The sequence below is a fragment of the Eleutherodactylus coqui genome, chromosome 1 (assembly GCF_035609145.1).
Source record: "Eleutherodactylus coqui strain aEleCoq1 chromosome 1, aEleCoq1.hap1, whole genome shotgun sequence".
Taxonomy (NCBI): Eukaryota; Metazoa; Chordata; class Amphibia; order Anura; family Eleutherodactylidae; genus Eleutherodactylus; species Eleutherodactylus coqui.
The window spans coordinates 8,315,313-8,339,421 of record NC_089837.1 but is presented as its reverse complement, the minus strand read 5'-3'; the positions used below and the strand labels follow the sequence as shown (position 1 = coordinate 8,339,421).

General features: G+C 46.1%; 1 protein-coding gene across 1 annotated transcript in view; it reads right to left on the bottom strand.

Annotated features, from left to right (window-relative positions):
- Nucleotides 1-11,085: 11,085 nt before the first annotated feature.
- LOC136613174 (vomeronasal type-2 receptor 26-like) overlaps nt 11,086-24,109 on the bottom strand; it is a 57,773-nt gene continuing 44,749 nt past the window's right edge. Inside the window, exons 4-6 of the mRNA XM_066594331.1 lie at nt 19,865-20,080; nt 12,111-12,234; nt 11,086-11,990 (exon numbers count right to left, since the gene is read on the bottom strand). Of these exons, the coding sequence (XP_066450428.1) occupies nt 11,086-11,990; nt 12,111-12,234; nt 19,865-20,080 (1,245 nt within the window). The remainder of the gene's footprint in view (nt 11,991-12,110; nt 12,235-19,864; nt 20,081-24,109) is intronic.

Sequence of the window (24,109 nt, the reverse complement as noted above, 5' to 3'; positions counted from 1 at the left end):
GACTGGCGAACAGCTTAATGATTAGAAGGTGCACTGAGGGAGGCATAGACCTTCCTAATCTCTATGATTATTATTGCGCTGCCCATCTCCGATATTGGTGGGATCTTTCTCACCCGGAGAGTGATAAATTACTCACAAAGGTGGTGGAGGGCTGTGGTAGGTCCTCTTTGATTGAGGCCCTGTGGTTCCCTGTGAGTTCACACTACCGGGCCAAGACCTTTAATCCACTCCTCAGAGGCCCATGCGAGATATGGGACAAGCTTAGTGGGGTACTTGCTCCAGCTCCCTCCCCCATTCTTCCCCTGTCCACCATTCCTAAGATCCTTAATCCACACCTAAGCCTAAACTCTGCCTCGGTCTGGAGAAAATTCAAATCGCTCTCCATAGCCAATATACAGTCTCTCGCTCACCTCGCTCCTCCTTCAATCCTCCAAAAGCTACTTCCTTCGGAGCAGTTCTCCTTCCTAGAGTCAGCCCAAGTGACTGGCATCTTTAAAGAGTTTCTCAAATCACACAAATCTACCAGACCTCTTACATCTTTCGAGAGGGCTTGGTCAGAAAACAAACCCTCCCACAAAAAAATCTCCTTTGTACGCAAAAACTTCATCTCCTCCCACCAACCTTATAAACCAGCATTCCTCACTTCCTGGGAGGGCGAGCTGGGCATCCGACGTACAGCCGAGGAGACTAAATCGATTTTGAACACCTCCTTTGGTCTTTCTCCATGCGTTTTAGCCCAGGAGGCACACTACAAACTGTTAGTTAGGTGGTATCGGACCCCCCCCCCAATGGCTACATCAACACAAGCTCTCCTCCCAGGAAGTCTGTTGGAGATGTAAAAGGGATGTAGGTTCTTATCTGCATATTTGGTGGTCCTGCCCGGCCGTGGTCCCCTTTTGGAAGGGAGTTGGAAAAGTCATACAAAAAAATCGCGCCAAATATCTCCATCTCCACGGACCTTGTTTTCCTTTGGAGGCCGCTCAAGCACTTTCATCCCAAAGGAAATAAGTTGATCGCCCTACTACTGGACGCAGCCAAATCCTTAACCCCCCGTCTTTGGCTACAAAATACAGCACAAATGATGGCTCAGTGGAGGGAGAGAGTGGATAATCTATACTCTTTAGAAGAATTACACAGCTGGTCAAACAACGCCTATGATAAGTTCATCCTGACATGGGCTCCTTGGCGGGAGGTGAGACTTGAGACGGTGTGGGACGACTGAGACGTGGTTCCTATCCCCCTGTACCGCGGCAGCTGGCTCACCATACTTACCTCCTCTCCCTTCTCCTCTTCCCTGTCCTGGTTCCCCCCTCCCCCCCCCCTCCCCTTGCCCCTTCCTTAAGTTTATGTTGATACTATAGTTGACTTCTCTCGGCCTTGTGATGGTGTAATGCAAAGAAGACTGCTGATAAGAATTTTATTAGAGGTTACACAATTTCGCGCTTTCCATTCAGCATTTGACGGTGTAGGCCATGTTAACCGGAGACCATTATGTATGTTTTTGACACCCGATGTACGGGCGTATTGTATTCTTGGGACCAACAGGCCTTTGATATCTGTCTGTATCGTGATACCCCTGTACAATCTGTATAAATCTCAATAAAAATTTGATTTGAAAAAAAAACAAACATTTTAACCTTCTGCCTTCTTCCTGGCCTCTTGTATTTCAGAGGTCTGTTCAGTCTTCACCTTTTGCTCAGCTCTCATTTTCTCAATTGCTTTCACAATTTTTTATCTCCTTTTTAGCATTCAACAGGAACTTCTTTCTTTTCACTTGTTCGTACTGGGCCCTAGACCTCTCTAGTCTTTTCAACAATATGACCTTCTGATTCCCAGGGTTTTATCATTGCACTTAAATTCTTAACAGACTCTTGAAACCCCACTTTTTCCTCTGATACCATTTTTAGGGTGTGCATCTACCGGTTGTTGGAACACACTTTTGAGCTTTTCCCATATCAGTGTTCTCTTCTCAGCGTCTGGTGCTAATCCAGTCTTGCATTTCAGTGCGCACCCGCTAGTTAAGCCGTTCTTTTGCATCTATAGGAGACATTGATTTCTCCTCAGTAGGCCACTGTTCACACATCTTCTGTTTCTTCTCCCAATTGGACTCCATCTGACATTGGTAACCAAGTTCCACACTAATGTCTTCTACTACCTGCTGAAGACTCACTGTAAACTTCTCAAGTTCATCATAGACATCAGTTTGAAGAACAAACAGCTGATTTATAGCTTCCACAGAGACCTAGCATTTTCTCTTCCATCTCTGACACCTGTGCCTGAAGTGTTGTAATCTGCTCTGACAGATTCCTCTTAGTTTCTGCATCTTCCTCTAACTGCTTGAGGAACACATCTCTCTCATCTTGCATAGTCTTCAGGTTTGCACTAAGGCCGAGCCTCTGCTGTGTCTCTTCTTGCATCAGCCTCTTAGACTCTTCAGTATGAGCTTCCAGCTCCAGCTGCAGTTTGTTCACCTTCTCAGCTTTCTGCACGCTGTCACCTTTAGTGACTTTTACTTGTAGCTCTCAAAGCTGCATCTCTACTGCATTTTTCTTGCATTCAAATTCATATTTGTCTTCCAACAACCCCTTCACCTTTTGGGTCAGCTCAAGACACTCACTTTTCCACGTTTCTTTCACTTTTTCAGTTTGCTCCAATGGCTTGGACAGTGCCCCCATAACTAGAGCATGACTCCGTTCCAGCTCCTAGATCTGGGCTTCCTGTAGTTCAGCTTTCTCATCCACGCTCATCTGTAGCCGCTACACCAGTCTCTCATGGAGTGCCTTCTGGTTTTCTTTGTAACCCAGTCTGTCTTTCAAGATCTCTGCGTGCTTCTCTGCCTGACTGTAAGCAGCTTTCTTTATTTCTAGCTTTTCCTTAAGCCGACTTATCTAAAACTCCAATTCACCATTTTTCTTTTTCTCACGTTTTATTTCTTCTAAGCTCTGTTCACACTCAGCAGTTTTCTGTTTCAGCAGCAACCTCTGATCCGCTTCCGCTAATCTTCTTAGGTGCTCAATCTCCTGAAACAGCAGCCTTTGCCTCTTGGCTTCTTCTTCAAGCAGACACAAGTTCGTCCTTTCTTTCTCTAACTGAACCCTTATATTTTTATTTGCAGCTTGAAATGTTTCTTCCAGAAACTTTATATAAGCCTGCATCTGTACAAATCCCTCATGAATTTTAAGCAAGCATTCTCTTTCTGTCTCATCCTGGATCTCAGGATCTGCACTGACGACTTCACTTGTCTCACTAGCACCAGCCTTTTTCCTCTTTTTTTCTTTTTTTCACCCTTAATACTACATGTCAACTCACTCTTTAGTTTCTCCTCTTTTTCACTAGAGGCATAGTTGTTTTATCTCCTTAATGGGCGCTGGGTGCACTGCCTGTAGAAACCTGTTCAAACCTTGACTTACTTCGGAGAACATAACAACACATATTAGGCATGTCATATAGTAAACACATCCCACCATCCCCCAGCCATGACAATTCAGGGTTAATGGATGTCAGTTCACACTGTGCAGATTCCACTGCACTGACCTGCAACAAAGACATGTTATGCAGCATTTTAACTACTTTGGCATCAATTCTTTCACTGTCATGTCCTTACCGCACAAAACCCACAGTCTTTTAGTGCCTCACCACTCCATTGAGTCTTCTCTGGATTTTTGTCACAGTCCTTGGGCGGGGACACCACCTGCTGTGCCTTCAAAACTCTGCAGTTAGCCTCCAACACAAACCAGTGGGGTTTTACAGGCCACTTTGCAACTGGACATCCGTACATACACAAGTCCATCTGTAAACACCCCCAGCACGGCTCTTTTTGGTTGCCCCCACTACACCCGCCATCTTGACTACTCAGTTCAAAATGAACAAATACAGCAGCAAGTTCAACAACTTGCCTCCTGCAGACGTCATCCTCTGCTTGAACTCTTTTGTTGCCCTCCAAGGCAGCCATGGCTTCGGCCTCCTGGCCCTTTAAATGCTGTTCCAGCAGCAACCGCACACTCAGCCTCCAGGCCCTTTAACCTGCATCCAGCAGACTTTCATCACCCCTAAGGCAACCGCATCTTTAGCCTCCTGGCTCTTTACTCACTGCCTACAACTTTTTGTCGCCTCACGGCAACCGCAGATTCAGCCTCCTGGTTTGTGCACCACTCCACTTTGTGCCCGCATCCTCCACCATATGTAAGCAGTCGGGGTTCAATTATCTCAGGATCGCCATCCACATGATTAGGAAGTGGCACACCTAGCACGAAAATATGCTCCAGCAGTCTAAAGGTTTCCTTAAATCTGGCTCCTGCCAGCCTTTATTCACAGCACATCATAAATCATACTCAGTCCAAAATAGCTTTAGGGTTCACAACCCACAAGGTTCTGGCACTAACCTCTCCTGGGGTGTCTGGAGGCCATCTTCCAATGTCAGACAGTGTGACAGACTCAACTGGTCTGCACAGGACCTCAGGCTTTAGTACTCGTACCCATACCCTCCCCAAAACAGGGTTACACCTGCCTGTTCCTCTGACTGCTCCCCTGAGCAGCTCCTCAGTGTTACGTCTTCAGGTAACTTGTCTCCACATTTCCTCACATGTTTTCCCTCAGGATTCTTCTCTCTCACAGCATTGAGTGATGGTTTTTCCCACCAGTTTCCCTCCCATTGTTGGCTCCTCCCACTTCCTGTCTCACTCCCTGAGGATGATGGGAGATGTAGTCTTCTCCCCTTCTTTCCCTCCCAGAGAGGCTCATGGCAGGATTCCCCTCACATAAGGTCTGCTGGTGTAGCATTTCTCGAAATAGTATTTTACCTGTACTGTTAACTAGAGATGAGCGAGCATACTTGGCCACGCCCCTTTTTCGCCCGAGTACCGCGATTTTTGAGTACTTCCGTACTCGGGCGAAAAGATTCGGGGGGCCCCGTGGGTGAGTGGGGGGTTGCAGCGGGGAGTAGCGGGAGAAGGAGAGAGAGAGGGCTCCCCCCTGTTCCCCCTGCTCCGTCACACCTCCCCCCGCCCCCGGCGCCCCCCAAATCTTTGCACCCGAGTACTGAAGTACTCGAAAATCGCGGTGCTCGATCGAGTAATTACTCGAAACGAGTAGGTTCGCTCATCTCTACTGTTAACCCTTTAGTGACACAGCCTAATTTGGACGTAAGAAAGCGGGTTTTGTGCCATCTTGGTGTTTGGTTTTTGCTTGGCGAACTGTCATTTTTATTGATACCGTTTTTGCATATATACAACATATTGGAGAACTTTCACTATATTTTTCTGAAGGGCAGGACGAAAACCTCAACTCTGCCATTTTTTCCAGCACTAATCATACAGCATAAATGACATGATTCATGTATTCTGCAGGTCTGTACGATTACGAGACGAGAATTATATTGCTTTTTGAGGTTTTCCACTATTACACAATAAACACACTTTCATTGGTATTTTTTTTTCAAATCGCTGCATTCAAAGCCCAATAACTGTTTTATGCTCCCATGGATGGAGGTCTGCGAGGGCTTGTTTTCTTCTTTAACGAGCTGTAATTACTACTACTACTGTTTTGAGGTATGTGTAGTTTATATGATAAATTTTATAGCAATTTTTTTGGGAGGCAAAAATAAACAAAAACAGCTTTTTGACTTATTTTCTGCTTTTTTAGTGCACGCTCTCAAAGATAAAAAGTATGTTCAATGTATTGCACAGGTCATTACAGATGTGATGATAATGAGCATATGGATTTTTTTATATTTTTTTAAACACAGTGTGCTAAAAAAAGTTTTCAATATTTTGTTTACATTTTTATGTACTGGAATCTATGATGCTATGATTGCTCCTATAATACACTGCAGTTCTCCTGTACTGTAATGCATTATTACTTATCATAGCGATCATAGGCCATAGCAGACCTGGACGTCATTCACTGGCATCCAGTTTCTATAGTAACCCACTGGCCCTTTGCGATTACATGGTGAAGGGCCGATGACGTCACAAAGGGAGCACTTTGTGAGCCTTTTATTGAACATTGACCACGGCAGTTTCCTGGCTATAGCCACGTGTTAGGTCCCTACTCTGTGCTTTGGCTCATCATCCTTCTTTTTGCCTACTGCTGAATGCGCATTCTACAAGATTTCTACCCGAATAAACCCTGGAGTCTTCTCCCATGCCTCTGCAGTCCAGTTGGATGCTGTCTGACAACATATACCTGCTGTGAGTACTGGTCCATAACTACAAGAGCCGTTACCTCAGCCGATACGCCCGCAGCCATGTTATTGAGTCAGAATAGTAAAAAGAATGATAAATCCTGCCAGACATTGCTGTAAAGACTCCTCCAGCAGCTCCACATACAACCACAGCCGCAGCTCATAATCTCCCACCAAGCTATAACTCTCCTCAGTGTTACCTCCATCCTGCGTGCTGCATCATGGCTGAAGAACACTCTGAGGCACAAGCTAGCATGGACCCTAGTCTGCAGTTCAGTGAGAGAGACAGGCGCTCTAATAAGCCAACCTGGAAGGTTAGAGAGAACCTTGAAAGTCTCAAGCAGGAACCTTCCTCTGACATTTTAAAACTGTGGGAAATATTACTGAGTCATGTCTCCAACATCCAGCAGAGTCTGTCTTCACTCCATGTGTCACCACTAGAGGGAGCCCTGCAACAGCTTTGTGCAAAGTATGAACAGTATAATACAAAAGCTCAAGAGTATGAAAACACTTTGAAAAGACTAAGCACAGAGGATTCCATAGATGAACTGCAAAGCTTCCAACATCTCAGTGTAGAAAGAGACTGCTTAGTATGTGACATTGAGTCTGCAAACATTCCCGACAAAATAGACGTCTCTCCAGGCCGCACATTCTTCTACAGCACCCGGCATGCAAGGTCAGCACAGAACTCTGCTCGTTCCTCACACCGACCTCCCGTCCTATATTGGGCACTAAGGTTCTGCACCCCAGCAAGCTCAATATACGGGTATTCATGGACAATTCAAGATACCAGCAGTACTCCAAACCTCTAGCAATTACATGGTTCCATATCCACACATCACCAAACCTATGGACCTCAAACCAACTCCTAGGCTGAACACCCTGACAGCTCCATATGTACCTATGTCTCACGCAAAACACCACAAACGATGCGATCAGCACCACTCAGCCAACACACCTGAAGGGTGCGTTCACACAAGCGTGTTTTTGTGCGTACTTAGGTGTGTACATACGTCCGCACCTAGGTACGAGCAAAAACACGCGTGAACACAGCTGCGTGCTTGTTGTCAATGGAGCTGCGGCTGCTGCCAGCGGCTCCATTGAAAACAATGCTCTGCCGGCCCCCTGCATTCTTTATCAGGGAAGGGCATTACATATAAGCCCTTCCCCGAAAAAGAAACATTTTAGTGCAAAACAAAAAAAAAAAACTTCTCCACTGCTGCCTCAACCCCTGTGGGCATGAAGAACACATCTGCCGCATGCGGCATAAGTTTCCTTCACCCCCGCTAGTTAAAAGAATTCCCTGCTGCTAAGTCTGCGGGCAGATGCAGCAAAGGGAATTCTTCAATTCTCAACTGCAGCTGTCACACATGCTGCCGGCATCCCGTCAATGGCTTTTCATGGAAGGGCTTAAAAAGCCCTTCACTGAAAAGCCATTTAAAAAAAGTGTATTAAAAAAAAATAAATAAATACTCCCCTCCCTTCAGCTGCCGGGGCTCAGCCGTGACTTCTGCCACTGTCCCCTGCTCTGTAGTTCTGAGCTTTCAGCAGCCGGGGATTTAAAATCCCCCACCTGCTGGTAGCTCTGATTGTGGTTGGCTGAAGTGCTTCAGTTAATTCATTTGGGGAGAGCTTCCTGTGATTGGCTGCGCACCTCAGTCAATCACATTCAGCTCTTTCAGCAGACGGGGATTTAAAATCCCCGCCTGCTGATAGATCAGCACCACAGTGCAGGGGACAGGAGGAGAAGACACTGCTGAGCCCCGGCAGCTGAAGGGAGGTGAGTATCTAATATTTTTTTTGTTTTTAAACCACTTTTATTTGATTTTCAGGGAAGGGCTTATATTAAAAGCCTTTCCCTGAAATCAATTGCCGGCAGCAGAATCCTCTACCACAGCTGACATGTGTGACAGCTACAGTAGAGATTTGAAGAATTCCACTGCTTCATCTGCCACAGATGTAGCGGCAGGGAATTCTTTTAGCTAGTGGGGATGAAGGAAGCATCTGCCGCATGCAGTAGATGTGTTCTTCATCCCCGTGGGGACACAGCAGCGGCGCACAGGTAAGTCATTTTTTTTTTACACTAAAATTTTTCTTTTTCAGGGAAGAGCTTATATGTAAAGCTCTTTCGTGAAAAACAATTCACGTGTGCCAGCAGACCATTGCCTTCAATGGAGATGCCGGCAGCAGCAGCTCCATTGAAGAGAATGCCTGCATTTTTTTTTTTACACCAAAATTTTTCTTTTTCAGGGAAGAGCTTATATGTAAAGCCTTTCCCTGAAAAAGAATGCAGGGAGCCGACAGACCATTGTACTTAATGGAGCTGCCGGCAGCAGCCTCGACCCCATTGAAAACAATGCGTGCATTCCCAATGGTGCACAAATGTTCTATCTTTGCAGGCACGCACCTGCAAAGTACGGACATGTGCACACACCATAGGGAATGCATTGTTGCAAATAGAAGAGTTTTTATGTGCGTGTGTATGTACGCACACAAACACGCTTGTGTGAACGCACCCGAAGTCAGAGAGAACCGACATGTCAGTGTTTGCAAGATAATGGTATGTCATGAGTTCACTAAGACAGGACTGATAAGGTTTGCCGACCAGCCTGAGAATTACAGAGGCTAGAAATGTGCCTTCAGAACCGCAACTGACGATCTTGGCATTACTGCTTCGGGAGAACTAGATCTACTGATCCGGTGGCTCGGCCCACAGTCTACAGAACGAATAAAGAGACTAGGATCTGTCCACATTGATAATCCAGCAGATGGCCTTGCGGACGCTTGGGAGAGACTGGAGAGAACCTGTGGCAGTCCTGAAGCAATAGAAAATGCTCTGTTCAAACGTCTGCAAGCCTTTCCAAGGATATCAGGTAAAGACAATCAGAAATTCCAAGAGCTCAGTGACTTACTGGTAGAGCTACAGCTGGCTAAGGCAGACACCCACCTACCTGGCCTTAGTTACCTGGATACTGATTGTGGAGTAAACCCAATCATGTCAAAGCGGCCATACAACCTTCAAGAGAAATGGACCGATCTGGGGTCAAGAGACTCAAGATATAAGAGAGAAAATCAAGTCTCTTTTCCTCCATTTTCCTACTTCTGTGAGTTCATCAAAAACATTGCAGAATCCAAGATCGACCCAAGCTTTTCCTATGAGGAATCCAACCCCGGTCCACATCCATCCAAGTCTGACAACTCACGTGTCAGTAAAAAAGACTGATGTTTTTCCCTCTACTTTATCAGCTTCACAGGGAGTCAGCTACAAAAACAATCAAGATAAAAAAGTTGAAAACTCTAATCGTCTGTGTCCCTTCCATAAGAAGCCTCATCTCCCCAAGAAGTGCATCGGCTTCAGGAAGAAACCACTCCAAGAATGCAAGGAGCTTTTAAAGAACTTTAGGGTATGTTTCAGATGTTGCACTTCTACTGAACATGTTGCTAAAGACTGTAAAAATGCTATCAAATACATTGAGTGTGGTTGTGAAAATCGTGTACAAGCCATGCTAGCAGTAGAGATTGACAAAGTCATAAGGAATGAAATGGACGTCAGATTTGATTCATTCACCTTTTACACAGACAGTAAGGTTGTTCTCAGTTATATACACAACCAAACAAAACAATTCTACGTGTATGTTGGCCACTGAGTAGAACGGATCAGAAGTTTCTCCACCCCGGACGAGTGGCATTACATCCCCACAGAACTTAACCCAGCCGACCGAGAAACAAGACCATCACCAAACCTGCTTGACCACATATGGTCTTCACCTCTAAGATTTCTATACAAAGATCCTTGTTTGTTACCTATCAATGCCATCTATGATCTGGTGGACCCTCTGTCTAACAAGGAAATCAGAGCCCTAAGTTCTACACTTTACACTTCCTTAACTTCTAAGGTGAAGCTAAAGTGACATTGCTTCTAACGTTTCTTGACATGGAGATCTCTTGTGTGAGCCATTGGCAGACTAATTCACATTGCCCGGTGTTTTGCAAAGAACGCATCATCGAAGTGTAGTGGTTGGCATATGTGTAAGGCACATCCTACAGTCACAGAATTTGAACTAATGCTTTTTCTTCCAAGGAAGGAAGTCACCTAAGGACGCTATGATTATACTACACAGCGGTGAGCATATCACCGCAGACTACAACTGAGAGAACCTGAAGAAGTCCACCTGCGGATTACTTTTGCCACAACAGTTGGTTTGTTCATTTATTATTGCTGTTGCATTGGTTTCCTTTGCTTTTTAGGTTGAACAATAATTTTTGGACTTTGAAGGACATTATGTCACAACAGTATTCAGTGAAACTCAAAGATTTCAAACAGGGAGAGTCACGTCTCACTGCCTGACTCTATTCATTGACATGAATAAGCTATACTGTATCTGCAAGTGTTTGCTTTCTTAGTTTGTCCTTTCTGGTTCTCTGTACCCTGTGTTGTATAACTCTTCCTTTTCCTCCTGTTAGGGAGTTTCCTGTCTATAGCCCCTGTGTTAGGTCCCTACTCTGTGCCTTGGGTCATTATCATTCTTTTTACCTACTGCTGAATGTGCATTCTTCAAGATTTCTACCTGAATAAACCCTGGAATCTTCTCACATGGCTGCAGTCGAGTTGGATGCTGTCTGACAACATATACCTGCTGTGAGTACTGGTCCATAACTACAAGGACAGTTTCCTCAGCCTATATGCTTGCAGCCATGTTATTGAGTCAAAGTAGTTATACATGGTACATAGTATTTAAGCTATACATTCTACATGTTTAGGGAACTTTTTACTGTGACCCAGAGAGTCACTTCAATATTGTATTATTATAGTCATTGAACAAGCTTCTATAAATATATATATATATATATATATATATATATATATATATATATATATATATATGATATATATCTCAAATCTCTTATCTTCTTCCCTCCAGTAAACGTGATCTTGAGTTGAGGTCCGGTCTCCATAGGATAATGTAGCACTTTGGGAAGAATATACACGCTAAAAGTCCAGCACATGAGGTGAGTATGGCAAATATCTCCACAGCCACCATGTATTTCCCTCTGGTGCTCAGATAAACTGGGATCATGGCAATCCAGACACTACAGAACACCAGCATGCTGAAGGTGATGTACTTGGCCTCATTAAAACTGTCCGGTAATGTCCGAGCTAAAAAAGCCATAATAAAGCTAACAGCCGCCAAAACCCCCAAATAACCCAGGACAGAGTAGAACCCAATAACACAACCTTCATTACACTGCACAATGATCTTTCTCTGATAGGAATGTGTGTCCAGCTCCATGAAGGGGGGCGCTAGAGCCAACCAACCCATACAGATTATTACTTGAATGGATAAGCAAAACACCACCAAAGAATTAGACCACTTGCTTCCAATCCAGCGTTTCCAGGAACTGCCAGGCTTGGTGGCTCTGAAAGCAATGGAAACCATGATAGTCTTTGCCAAGACACAAGAAACGGCTACTGTGAAGAGGATTCCAAATGAGATCTGACGTAGCATGCAAGTGAGGTCCTCCGGATGTCCAAGGAACAAGAAGACACAGAGGAAGCTCAGCATGATGGAGACCAGGAGGAGGAAGCTCAGGTTCCTGTTATTGGCCTTCACGATGGCCGTGTCTTGCTGCAAAATAAAAGTTATAAGAATCATGAATGTAAAGAAAGAAAATATAGCAGAGACCAGGGAAATAACCAGGACCATTGTGTCATCTGTGTAGGAGAGAAATTCCAGCTGCTTTCGCACACAACGGTCCTTCTTCATGTTGGGCCAATAAAGGTCTGTACATTTCATGCAGGCTTCACTGTCTGGAAAATTAAAAAATAAAAACCATAAATACTTAGGAATATTCAGTATCTGAAGCATCGTCAATATACCGTTACTCCATAATCATCAGTGGAGCACACCTATGCGTAAGGTTTTCATACCTGTAATGTTGGAGATTTCTCCTGAGGAGCACTGGACACAATTGTAGCAGCAGGTATGGATTCTGGACTGGGAGACTTTATAAGTACCTGATAAACAGTTCTTTGAACATTGAGATGCAGGGATCTTGAAAGAAAACAATGAAAATTTACCTTGCATGAGTAGGCTTCTTGAATGATCTATGTTCCCTGCCCAATCATTTCTTACAGTCCATATAACCATATCCAATACTTTTCTATGATGGGCGTGTAAGGCATTGTACACCAAGCTAGAATGTCTTCAATACTCATTGATATAAACAGAAATTTTTATTAAATTCATGTAGAGGTACACAAATGTAATACAAACAATATAGTCTTGTATATATACATTTTACAGAATCCTAGAATGATAGAGTTGGAAGGGACCTCCAGGGTCATCTGTTCCAACCCCCTGCTCAGTGCAGGATTCACTAAATCATCCCAGACAGATATTTGTCCAGTCTTTGTTTGAACACTTCCCCACTTCCCGTGGCAACCTGTTCCACTCATTCATTCACTCACTGTCTAATATCTAATCTGTGTCTCCTCCCTTTCAGTTTCATCCCATTGCTTCTAGTCTTACCTTGTGCAGATGGGAATAGGGTTAACCCCTCTGCAGTGTGACAGCCCTTCAGATATTTGCAGACCGCTATTAAGTCTCCTCTCAGCCTTCTCTGCTGCAAGCTAAACATTCCCAGATCATTTAACCGTTCTTCATAGGACATGATTTGCAGACCGCTCGCCATCTTGGTAACTCTTCTCTGAACCTGCTCCAGTTTGTCTGTCTTTCTTAAAATGGGGTGCCCAAAACTGGACCCAGTATTCCAGATGAGGTCTGACTAAGGAAGAGTAGAGGGGGATAATTACCTCACGTGATCTCGACTCTATGCTTCTCTTAATACATCCCAGAATTGTGTTTGCCTTTTTGGCTGCTGCATCACGCTGTTGACTCATGTTCAGTCTATGATCTATTAGTATACCCTAGTCTTTTTCACATGTGCTGCTGCTTAGCCCAATTCCTCCCATTCTGTAGGTGCTTTCTTCATTTTTCTTGCCCAGATGTAGGACTTTGCATTTCTCCTTGTTAAATACCATTCTGTTAGTTGCTGCCCACTGTGCAAGCTTTCATGGATCTTTTTGAATACTCTCTCTCTTCCCCGGTGTTAGCTATCCCTCCTAGCTTTGTGTCGGCGGCAGATTTGATCAGTTTCCCTCAATTCTCTCCTCCAGATCATTTATAACAATGTAGACCAACACTGGGCCTTGGACAGAGCCTTGTGGTTCCCTATTTGATACATTCTTCCACCTGGGTGTGCAGCCATTTATGACCACTCTTCGAGTACGATCACTCAGCCAGTTGTGAATCCACCTAAAGGTTGCCTTGTCAATCCCATATTTGGTCATTTTTTCAGTAAGTATAATATGAGATACTTTGTCAAATACTTTACTAAGGTCAAGATAAACTATATCCAACACATTTCCCTGATCAATCAAGTGTTACCAGGTGGCAGCTGTCGGGTGTGTGGGTGGCTGGTTGGCAAGGTGCGCTCGCTCATTAGGTCCGGGCGGCTATGTGTGTGCGCCTGTGAGTGCAGCTCTATGCACGAGCCCCTGGTTATGGGATTCTGCTGGGAGGTACTTGCCTCCCCCTCTCTGCCCCTGGCGGGGGCCTCTGTTTATAAGGCTGGCAGTGAGGTCCATTCACTGCCAGTTGTTATTGGTTTCTGTCAGTTTGTTTGCATCCTGCATCTGTCAGTCTCCTGTTGTCAGCTTGTTTACTATTTCTGCCAGGTTATCCCATCTGCCCCGGTATTTTTTGTTGGTTTGTTAATCTGCCCTTCCTGTATTCCAGATATTCTACCCTGTCCCATCTTGGCAAGCAAGCATCCCTCCTCGGTCCCTAGTGAGAGTAGGGACCCCGCCCAGTTGCCCGCCTGGGGTTAGCCAGGAGTGGAGGCAAGTAGGCAGGGACAGGGGTTGCAATAAGTTCTAGGGCAACCCAGGCTGGTGTATCCTCGGGTAGGATACAGAAAAATAATAACTGGCCCTTAAAATTACCCTGTGGGTTTTGTTTTGCTCTCCAATGGAGACTATGAGTATCCTTGCTAGTCAGATGCAGGATCTAGTGGGCGTGATCCAAGACCTGTCTGGTCGTATGGTGGCCCAGGAGCAGCAGGGGTTGCGCAGGTTCCTGCTGCCCCGTCTATCCCTGAGCCCAAGTGTCCTCTCCCTGAGGTGTTCTCCGGGGAGAGAAGCAATTTTTTTTTTGTTTTTCAGCAGGCATGTAGATTATATTTCCAGATGCGGATTGGATCCTCCGACTCAGAGTCCTGGAAGGTGGGTTTGATTATGTCCCTACTGCGGGGTCCTCCCCCAGACATGGGCCTACTCCTTACCTGAGAGTTCGGCTTGCCTGCAGTCTGTTGATTTAATTTTTTCAGGATCTAGGAGGTATTTTTGATGAGCCGGACCAGGCGGGGTTAGCAGTGTCTCACCTCATGGCTCTGCATCAGGGGCAGCAGTGTGCTGAAGACTATTGCTCTAAGTTTAAACAGTATGCCGGTCAAACCTCCTGGAACGATGGTACCCTCAAAGATGTATTTTTGTTGTGTCTTTCTGATGCTGTCAAGGATCTAATTATTTCCCATCCCGCTCCCGTAACACTTAATGAGGCGATGGAATTGGCAGTAAAGGCTGACAGGAGACTGAGATCTAGAGAAAAGGAACATCAGGCTTGTAAAACTAGGGAATCCTGCAGACCCGCTCCCACTTCTCCCATGCCAACTCCTGGTGCCGAGCCTATGGAAGTGGACCAGCTAAGTCCCGGGGAATGGCGACTGCACGGGATGACTCACCGTCTTTGCCTCTGCTGTAAGGAAGCCAGACATCGGGTAGCAACCTGTCCACAGAAGCAACGACAACATCAGTCTCAACCGGCGGAAAAACCACAGATCCTAGGCAATTGTGGGGAGGATCGCCTAGGATCACAGGTATTCCCAAAGTTGTTGGTGCCTTGTCAGGTTGGCTTCCGGAATTTTATTTTTTCCGGTCAAGACTTTATTGATTCGGGTGCTGCCGGCAATCTAATTAATTAAAATTTTGTCAGACCTCTGATGACGGAATTTTCCATGCTGAAGCCCCCCATATGCTTCACCAGTATTGATTCGACCCCTCTCTCCGCAGGTGTTGCCCAATGGAGGACTCCCATTCTACAGTTCACTCTGGGTGCTCTCCATTCTGAGAATCTGTCTTATGGAAAAATGTCTGTTGATGTGGTGCATTGTATGCCCTGGTTGGCACTGCACAACCCCCAATTTGATTGGCCCACCCGGAAATTGACACATTGGGGGTCGTCCTGTCATAATCACTTAACTACTATAGCCATGTGCTCAGCAGATACAGTGCTTGTTCTGGAGTATTTGTCGGATTTTCAGGACATATTCTCCAAGAAACTGTCTGAGACTTTGCCTCCCCATAGGGAGTGGGACTGTGGTATTGATCTGATTCCCGACAGTCCCATCCCTAAGGGAGCCATTTTCAATTTGTTGGGGCGTGAGCACGAAGCCCTTAAGTCTTTTATCTCCGATTCTCTGGCCAAACGACATATCCGGCCGTCCAGGTTCCCTGCCGGGGCAGGTCTCTTCTTTGTTGAGAAGAAGGCTGGAACATTGAGGCCTTGTGTGGATTATTGGGCTTTAAATAAAATCACAGTGGAGAACCAGTGCTCCTTTCCCTTGATTCTGGACTTGTTGAATCAGGTGGTAGGGGCCCACTGGTTTTCCAAACTGGACTTAAGGGGGGCTTACAATTTAATTCGCATTCGAGAGGGAGATGAAGGGAAGACCGCGTTCAACACATCGTTAGGACATTTTGAATGTCTGGTCATGCCCTTCGGACTTTGTAATGCCCCGTTGTATTCCAGGGGTTTATGAATGCGGTCCTCCACGACTTCCTGGGTGTATTTCTGGTCATGTATCTCGATTACATTCTGGTGTATTCTCCAGACTGGGATTCACATGTGCGACATCTGAGGTTGGTTCTGACCCGTTTGCGTGAGTACCAACTGTTTGTCAAGTTGGAGAAATGTGTATTTGGTAATAAACAAGTATCTTTCCTTGGTTATGTGATTTCACCCACGGAGATTCAGATGGAGTCTGATAAAGTAGCAGCAATCTCCCAATGGTTCAGACCAGATAATCTTATGGCTCTCCAGTAGTTTTTGAGTTTTTTGCAAATTTTTACCATAAATTCATAAAAAAATTACTCGATTATCACTCAGCCCTTGACCGATCTGACTAAGAAGTGGGCCGATCGCCTGTGGCCCTAGAGGCCTTTGGTCATCTAAAGAGAGTGTTTACTACTGCTCCGGTACTAGTACAGCCAGCCGCGCAACGACCCTTTTTCATTAAGGCAGATGTGTCTGAGGTGGGGGCAGGAGCTGTATTGTCTCAGGAAGTCAGTGAGAGATCGGGTATAGTCCATGTGCGTTCTTTTCATGGAAGTTTAGTTCAGCAGAATGCAACTACGACGTGTGTAAACGCGAGTTACTGGCGATCAAATGGGCTTTAGAAGAGTGGCGACACCATCTTGAGGGGGCTAGACACCCCATTACCGTGTATACCAATCACAAGAATTTGGTAAATCTCGCCAATGCTAAAAGACTCACAGCTCATCAAGCCAGGTGGGCGTTATTTTTCGCCAGGTTTAATTTCATTGCTACATTTACCCCAGGAGAAAAGAACGTGAAGGTGGACGCCCTATCACAGAGATTCGGGGCGTTGGAAAGTGAGACTATGACTCGAGAGAATATCTTGGCACCTGGGGTGCTGGCGGCAGCTGTAGAATCTAACTTCGTCCATCAACTACAGAACTGTCAGCGGGACGCTCCTTTAGTGGTGCCGGAGGGCAGATGGTTTGTGCCAGAGCCTTTACGTCTCAGAGTCATTGAAGAATCTCATTCGTTGGTTTTTGCAGGCCATCCAGGGTTTCAGGGGACCCTGGATCTTTGTTCTAGACACTTCTGGTGGCCAGGCATGTCTCAGGAGATCCGCGACTTTGTCTGTGCATGCAATAAAAGTCGTTGGCGTCCTCCGGAGGGGGGCTCTGGGACCGTTACCGGTACCATTTCGTCCGTGGTCGCAGTTATTGGTAGATTTTATCACCGATCTACTGATCTAGTCTCAGAAGTTTAACACTATGTTAGTGTCTGTAAACCAGTTCTCTTAGATGGCACATTTTGTGGCATTAAAGAAGCTACCTTCAGCAATAGAATTTGCCAAGATTTTCGTAAAAGAAATCATTTGCCTACACGGGGTTCCCCAAAACATTGTATCTGATCGTGGGGTTCAGTTTATGGCGCAGTTTTGGTGAGCCTTCTGCAGAAACCAGGGAACATCGCTCTCCTTCTCCTCAGCACTCCACCCGCAGACTAATGATCAGACTGAGGAGAAGAACCAAGATTTAGTGCAATATTTACGGTTGTTTGCTAGCGAAAAGGCTCATCCGTGGGCAGAGTTCCTGCCGTTGGCAGAGTTTGCGCTAAACAACCGCACTTCCACTGGGTATCTCCATTCTTTTCTGCATACGGTCAGCATCCTCGCTTCCTTACAGCGATCCCTACTCCATCTGTCTGTCTTGCATCTGACGTCGCCACAGATACGCTGCAGGGAGTATGGAAAGAGGTAAAGAAAAACTTGGAAGCAACGGGGGCTCGTATGCAGTTGCGTAGTGGCAGGAGTCTGTCAGCATCTGAACCATACAAGGTGGGACAGAAGGTATACCTGTCTTTTAAAAATCTCAAATTAAGGGTCCCATGCTTGAAGCTGATGCTACGTTACGTAGGGCCCTTTGTCATCACACGTGTAGTGAACCCTCTCGCCTATGAACTACGTTTGCCAGCTACATGGAAGGTTCACAGGGTTTTCCATAAGTCTTTATTAAAACCTTTTGTTCCTTCGGTGAATAGCTAAGGATTAGCTGTAATTGGCTGAGCGCTCAGCCAATAGCTAAGCACAGCCCTTTCAGGAGGCGAGGATTTTTAAATCCCCGCCTGTTGAAAGTGCTGGACAGCAGTGTCGGGGAGCCAGCTAATGATGATTTTCAGGGAAGGGCTTAAATTTCAAATCCTTCCCCGAAAATCATGCTGCGGGGTTTGCAACAAAACAATTGAAAGCAATGGGATAGCATGCTGCACTTCTGCCACAGCTGTCACAGCTGTGACAGAGGATTATTTCATTCCCGCGGTGCCCGTGGGGATGAAGGGAACTCCTGCCGCCGCTGTGACAGCTGTGACAGAAGTCTGTGGCATTCTCCCTATGTTTTGAATGGGGCTAGCGCTGCTGCCGCTGGCCCCATTGAAAACACTGGTGATATCCCAGCGTCATCCCGGCGTTTTTCTGGCACTGCGAGGCGAGTGTTTTCACAGTGTTTTCACTTGCTCTCGCAGTGCAAGTGAGAATAAAATGCCTGTGGGTGTCCACCCTTTAGAGAGACTATTTCCTACCACAACACACTCCACTTTTGCATTATTCACAGGTTTTAACCAGCCACTTGTACTTTATGTTGATGTCCTTGTGCCTCCATCTGACATTAACGCTGACCACTCACACATACATTTATGGTTGCAAGAAAAAGTAAGTGAGCCCTTTATATACCCCTAGATTTCCACATTGATTACTAATAAGTGATTAAGTGATAATTATAGACTCACTAAGCGTGCCCACCCACTAGCGTTTTTTTAACTACGAAATTCGCAGCGTTTTTTTTTCTGCAGGGGTCTTTGGGCTATGGGACATGCAAAGCTAAAATCGCGATCGCGCAAAGTTGCGATATCACGGTAAATCGCGATTTTGCGCGATCGCGATTTTTACATTACAAGTCCCATAGACCCCCTGCAGAAAAAAAACCTGCGAATTTCGCAGTGAAAAAAAACGCCAGTGGGTGGGCACCCTTAGTCTCACTAAACTAAAAACACACATATAGTTGTACATGTGTTTAAATTGTTATTGCTATGGGATCATCGTGAATAAACTTCTTCCTAAAGACTTAGGCATCATGCACGCAGGCACATACGGATTCCGCTCCTGAATCACGCAGCAGAATCCAGCCTTGTCTGCAGACATGGGCATAAAAACATTTTTTTACCTCTCCAGATCCAGCGTAGGTCTCCTCCATTGCGAACGGGTCGTCTTTCTTCACCATGGCGGATGCATCTGGGCATGCTGGCCGAAATGCTAGGTGCATGCGCAGTGCTTCTTTTTTTTTTTATTAATCTCCTGCTTTCCCGCAGTGTCAACTGTGAGTGTGGTGTGGACCGGGCAGCTTCCATTGACTTTAATAAAAGCAGTCCCTGCGGGATGTGCAGGAAAATAGAGCACAGTGTGACGTCTTTCTGCATGTGCGATCCACACACCGGGGGAAAAAAAAATCACATCTGCATGCTTCTATAATACATACTACAGTCTGGCATAATGAAATGAAATCACCATAAGGGTCCTTGTTCTTGACACAATCATTTCCATCATATAACACCATATGGTGGATCAAGAGAAATGTTTTGTGGTTGACCTGGGAGATGGCTGATTATATCATTCTAGTAAGTGACCTATAACTGGGACCACAAGTCCAGGACCAGAGGATTTTTCAGGATTTATTAGCTCAGTCTTCCAGTCCAACTTTCCTCCTCTCTCTTTTCACTAGAGAGCCTACGTTTCTTGCCCAGATTACCATAGTCTCACCTCGCTGACCCTGTTCTTCCACAAGATCCGATCCACTTTGATATTAAATGCAGCATCATTTTGTTTTGTTGTTGTAGAACCAATATATTTTATGAGCACCGATCCATTCTGCAAACTGAAGCGATTCACGATGGAATATTGGGAGATGAAATCTCCATTGTCGTGGAATAACAGATTTCCAGTATTATCTTTCTGACTTCCCAGGTATCGGTGAAGCTGGAAGAATGAAGGAGGGAAATGTATCTGGTTATTTCCAGGAATCCCTTTACAACTCTAAGTGAAACACATAGACTGTCCCCAAAGTATTTAATACATGGAGTGTATCTAATTCATATGATGCAGAGAAAATTGAATAGATACTGGGCCGATTCTCTGATTGATAGTGTCTATAAAATCAGTGTGGAATTTACACCGCTGGTTAGCATACTCGGCTATGTGAATGATTTACCAATACCAGAGCCAGAATAGACTGTTGTGGCAAGGTTACTGTGTCTAGAAAGAAAATTGATTGCACAACACTGATTGGATGAATTTAGAGATAAGGTTAAGAGGATACTGCCATGGGAGAAGGGAGTATATCTTAAATACAAAGTGGTACATCAATTCTATGAGATATGGTCTAAATGGCTGAACACGTATTTAGGATTAGTACCTTTAAATATGCTTAATATTAATCTGTTAAGTGGTAAAGCCTTGTAATGAGGGTAAGAAGATGAGATAATCAGGGACCGTGGTCTAGCCTCCGAAGAGTGAGGTCGCAAGAAGAAGAGCTCCCCGCCATCAAACACAATTCTAAGGGAATAGGATTGACAGCTACACCTCAGAAAGCTCACCGGTCCCGCGGAGTGCTACCCGCAGCAGTGGGAGAGGTTCCGTGCCATAGGAGACTTCATCCGAGCCCTCCACCGAGACACCGCTATCTGAGGCTGGGTAGGTCACAGAGCCGGAGGCGCCATCTTGGTCACAAACCACCGAGGCTGAGCGCGGCGTGCAGTGCAGGTTGCAGAGCAGAGGTAGTGAGGTAGCGCGCATCCGCACATCTCTCCCTCGAGTTTCTCCTGGCTGGAGAGACACATAGCAGCCGACTCTCCCACGCAGAGGAGCCCAATATAGGAAGCCTGGCCGAACACATCTAGCGACAAGCAGACACCAGGGAGAACAGCGCCGCAGCTCCCAGGCGATTGCAGCTGAGAGACTGAAATTCTACCACATCAAAGCTTGCAGCCCTCACAAGGGATAGAAGTCTACTGTCCACTCAGTATTCAGTGCTCAATAATTAATAATCAATAACCACTGAACTGTGCCCAGACATATTATAACACATGCAACATCTTTGCCAGCACTATTATTGTACCAAAGAAAGGACTCACTTGAGTCCCAAGCGGTCAATTCGCGGGCCCGCTGGGCAATATAAAGAGACTCCTGTCCCTGAAAGCGTCTGTCCACAACCCCCCCCTTACCCCCTCCCCCCCCCCCCGCTACCCTCACTCAACCTGCGCCCTTCTGTTTTTTTTTGTTTTTCAAACCACACTGAATCTTCCCCTCTGCTACAGTTACCTAGCAGAAGGGACCCGGGCTGTTGATATGCCCTAATTCTTAAGCAGACCTTGTGCCCTACGCAGCAAGCGACATAACATTCATAACGACATAATGGTTAAGACCGGCAAGGAAAGAACTAGCCAGACCCCTGGCCACCCTTCCACATGCAAAAATCAGGCAGATCTTCAGCGTTACCTAAAAAAGAGAAGTGCCCATTCTCCTGCAGGAAACCGCTGAAAAGACTCTAACTTACTCAAATGAGGGCGAAAACTAGAGATGAGCGAACGTACTTGGTAAGGGCGATTTCGCAATCGAGCACCGCGATTTTCGAGTACTTCACTACTCGGGTGAAAAGTACTCGGGTGCGCCGGGGGGCGGGGAGAGGCGTAGCAGCACGGGGGGTAGCAGGGCGGAACAGGGGGGAGCCCTCTCTCTCTCCCTCTCCCCCCCCCACTCCCCGCTGCAACCCCTCGCGCCGCCACGGCGACCCCCGAATTTTTTCGCCCGAGTACGGAAGTACTCGAAAATCGCGGTATTCAGGCGAAAAAGGGGCGTGGCCGAGCACGTTCGCTCATCTCTAGCGAAAACCCTACAGAATCTGAAGCTGAGAGTGAAAATGAAACGGAACAGAGCACCTCACTGAAAACTAATATATCAAAAGGATTCCTGAAGAATGCACTTGCTCAAGCTATCCAACCAGTCCTCTCAGAACTTAGCGCTATTAGAACCGAAATCCTGCATATATATAGAGTGGAAGAACTTGAAAATTCTTACTCAGAAGTTATCCTCAAAACAAAGAAGCTTACAAATCATATTACACAACAGAGGGACCAAATTGACAGAGCTCTAAGTGCTAAGAAGACCAGGAAAACAGGAGTCCGAGACGCAATATTAGAATAAAAGGCCTGCTGGAGACCTATGTCCCAGACGATCTCAGAAACATAGCAATAGCCATCTTCTCAGACCTGCTGGGAAAAGAGAGAGCGAATGCAATTACAATTGAAAGGATCCACAGAGCAATACGCCCAAAACCAAAACAAGGGGAACCACCACGCGACATAATCTGTGGCCTCCTCTCTTTGAACGATACACATGCAATCTTATCTGCCTCGAGAGAAAAGGGACAGTCTACCTATCAAGACACCCCAATCCAGCTCTTCCAGGACTTAGCCCTGTCTACTTTAGCGAAAATGAGACAGATGAGACCCTTGATAGAAGTTCTCAGAACCACAAATCTACAATACTCTTGGCTGTTTCCCTTCGGCCTCCTGATCCATAAAGATGGAAAACGCATTATCATCAATACCCCAGCTGCCCTAGACAGAGCATGGTCTATCCTGGAGATTCCACCAATCCAAATCCCATCCTGGATGCCGTTAGGTGAAAAAGAAATATTGCCAAAAGCAGCTGCCCTTACTCCATGGAGCAAAGTCACCCGATCCAAGTCCCATAAAAATAGAAGATCATACAAGAGACTGGATTCTCCACAGAACCAACCAGAAGCGCAGGCAACGCCACTCAAACCAAATTGAGCCATTACCCTAATTTGATGTTTGGGGCCCCAGACGCAGCCCACGCTTAGTTATGGTCGGCCGGCGTCCGGATGGTCCACCCAACACCAGGACAGTAAGAAGATAAACTCTTCGAGTGCACCAGTTCTCGTTTTCTCTTTTCCGTTTTAGTTATTTTTGTTGCACTAGGATACTGGTGTGGAGCTGGCCCGGTGGCGATTCGGACGTCTAAATGGACCCTATAAAGCCCTGTCTTCGGGCCGTAAGACATGGAGGACTCTATGCCAGCCGCCCTCTGATAGAACAATTCCATCAACTCTATAAGTACCCATTTATTTGCATATGTACATTGTCTTGCTTTGATTAATAGGTTCCAGGCCCTTCTGTTCTCACTTCTGTTAATGCTGGGTCCAGGGGCCTGGCCTTGGCGCCTCCCTCTCTGCCCGCGGGTCTCCCCCGGGGCCTGGGCCGTCCGTCGGATCCCGCGGGGTTCGTTGGTGGGCTTGGTCCCTGGGGGGGGGGGGACCGATGGGGTGATGGAGCGACGGAGGGGCTTTTTGCTGAAGGTCCTTTCATTGTTGGGTTGGGATCCCCGTGCCCGACTGTCACCTGACACTCCTGGAGTTCTTGTTGGATGGCGGACCGGGGAGAATTTCCCAGACACTGAGGCACCCCTGAGCTCCCCTGGGGGCGGGGGCACCCGGCTCGCGGCACCCGTAACTGATTGGGGGGTGCTTTGCATCCTGGGGTCTGCCCCGTTCCCCTCGGGCCCTTGCTTGCTTGCTGATTGACTATTTTGTTCTAGCCATTGTGTACACATTAATGAATCTATGCTTAGCTAGTTACATACCTGCATTAGGTAGGTGCACATCAAGCTAATTTAAACTTAGTACTAGATACCTGTTAACTGTACCTTTTTATCTGCTACCTAACCCACTTCCTTGTGGACCTAAATATAGTCTATTGGAGTTGCAGACGTCTGACGTCTAACTTCAATTGCTAAAATTTAACTTCTAACCTCTATTACTAACTCTAACCCTACCTTATCCCCCCCCCCCTCCTCCCCTATAAGCAACAACTTCGAAAGACTTCTCGTTCTAAATTTCCCAAAAATCATAACCTACCATTTACCAAACAAGACTCGGTAACTAAAATGACAAACAAACTCGTCTTTACCTCTCTAAACACTAAAGGA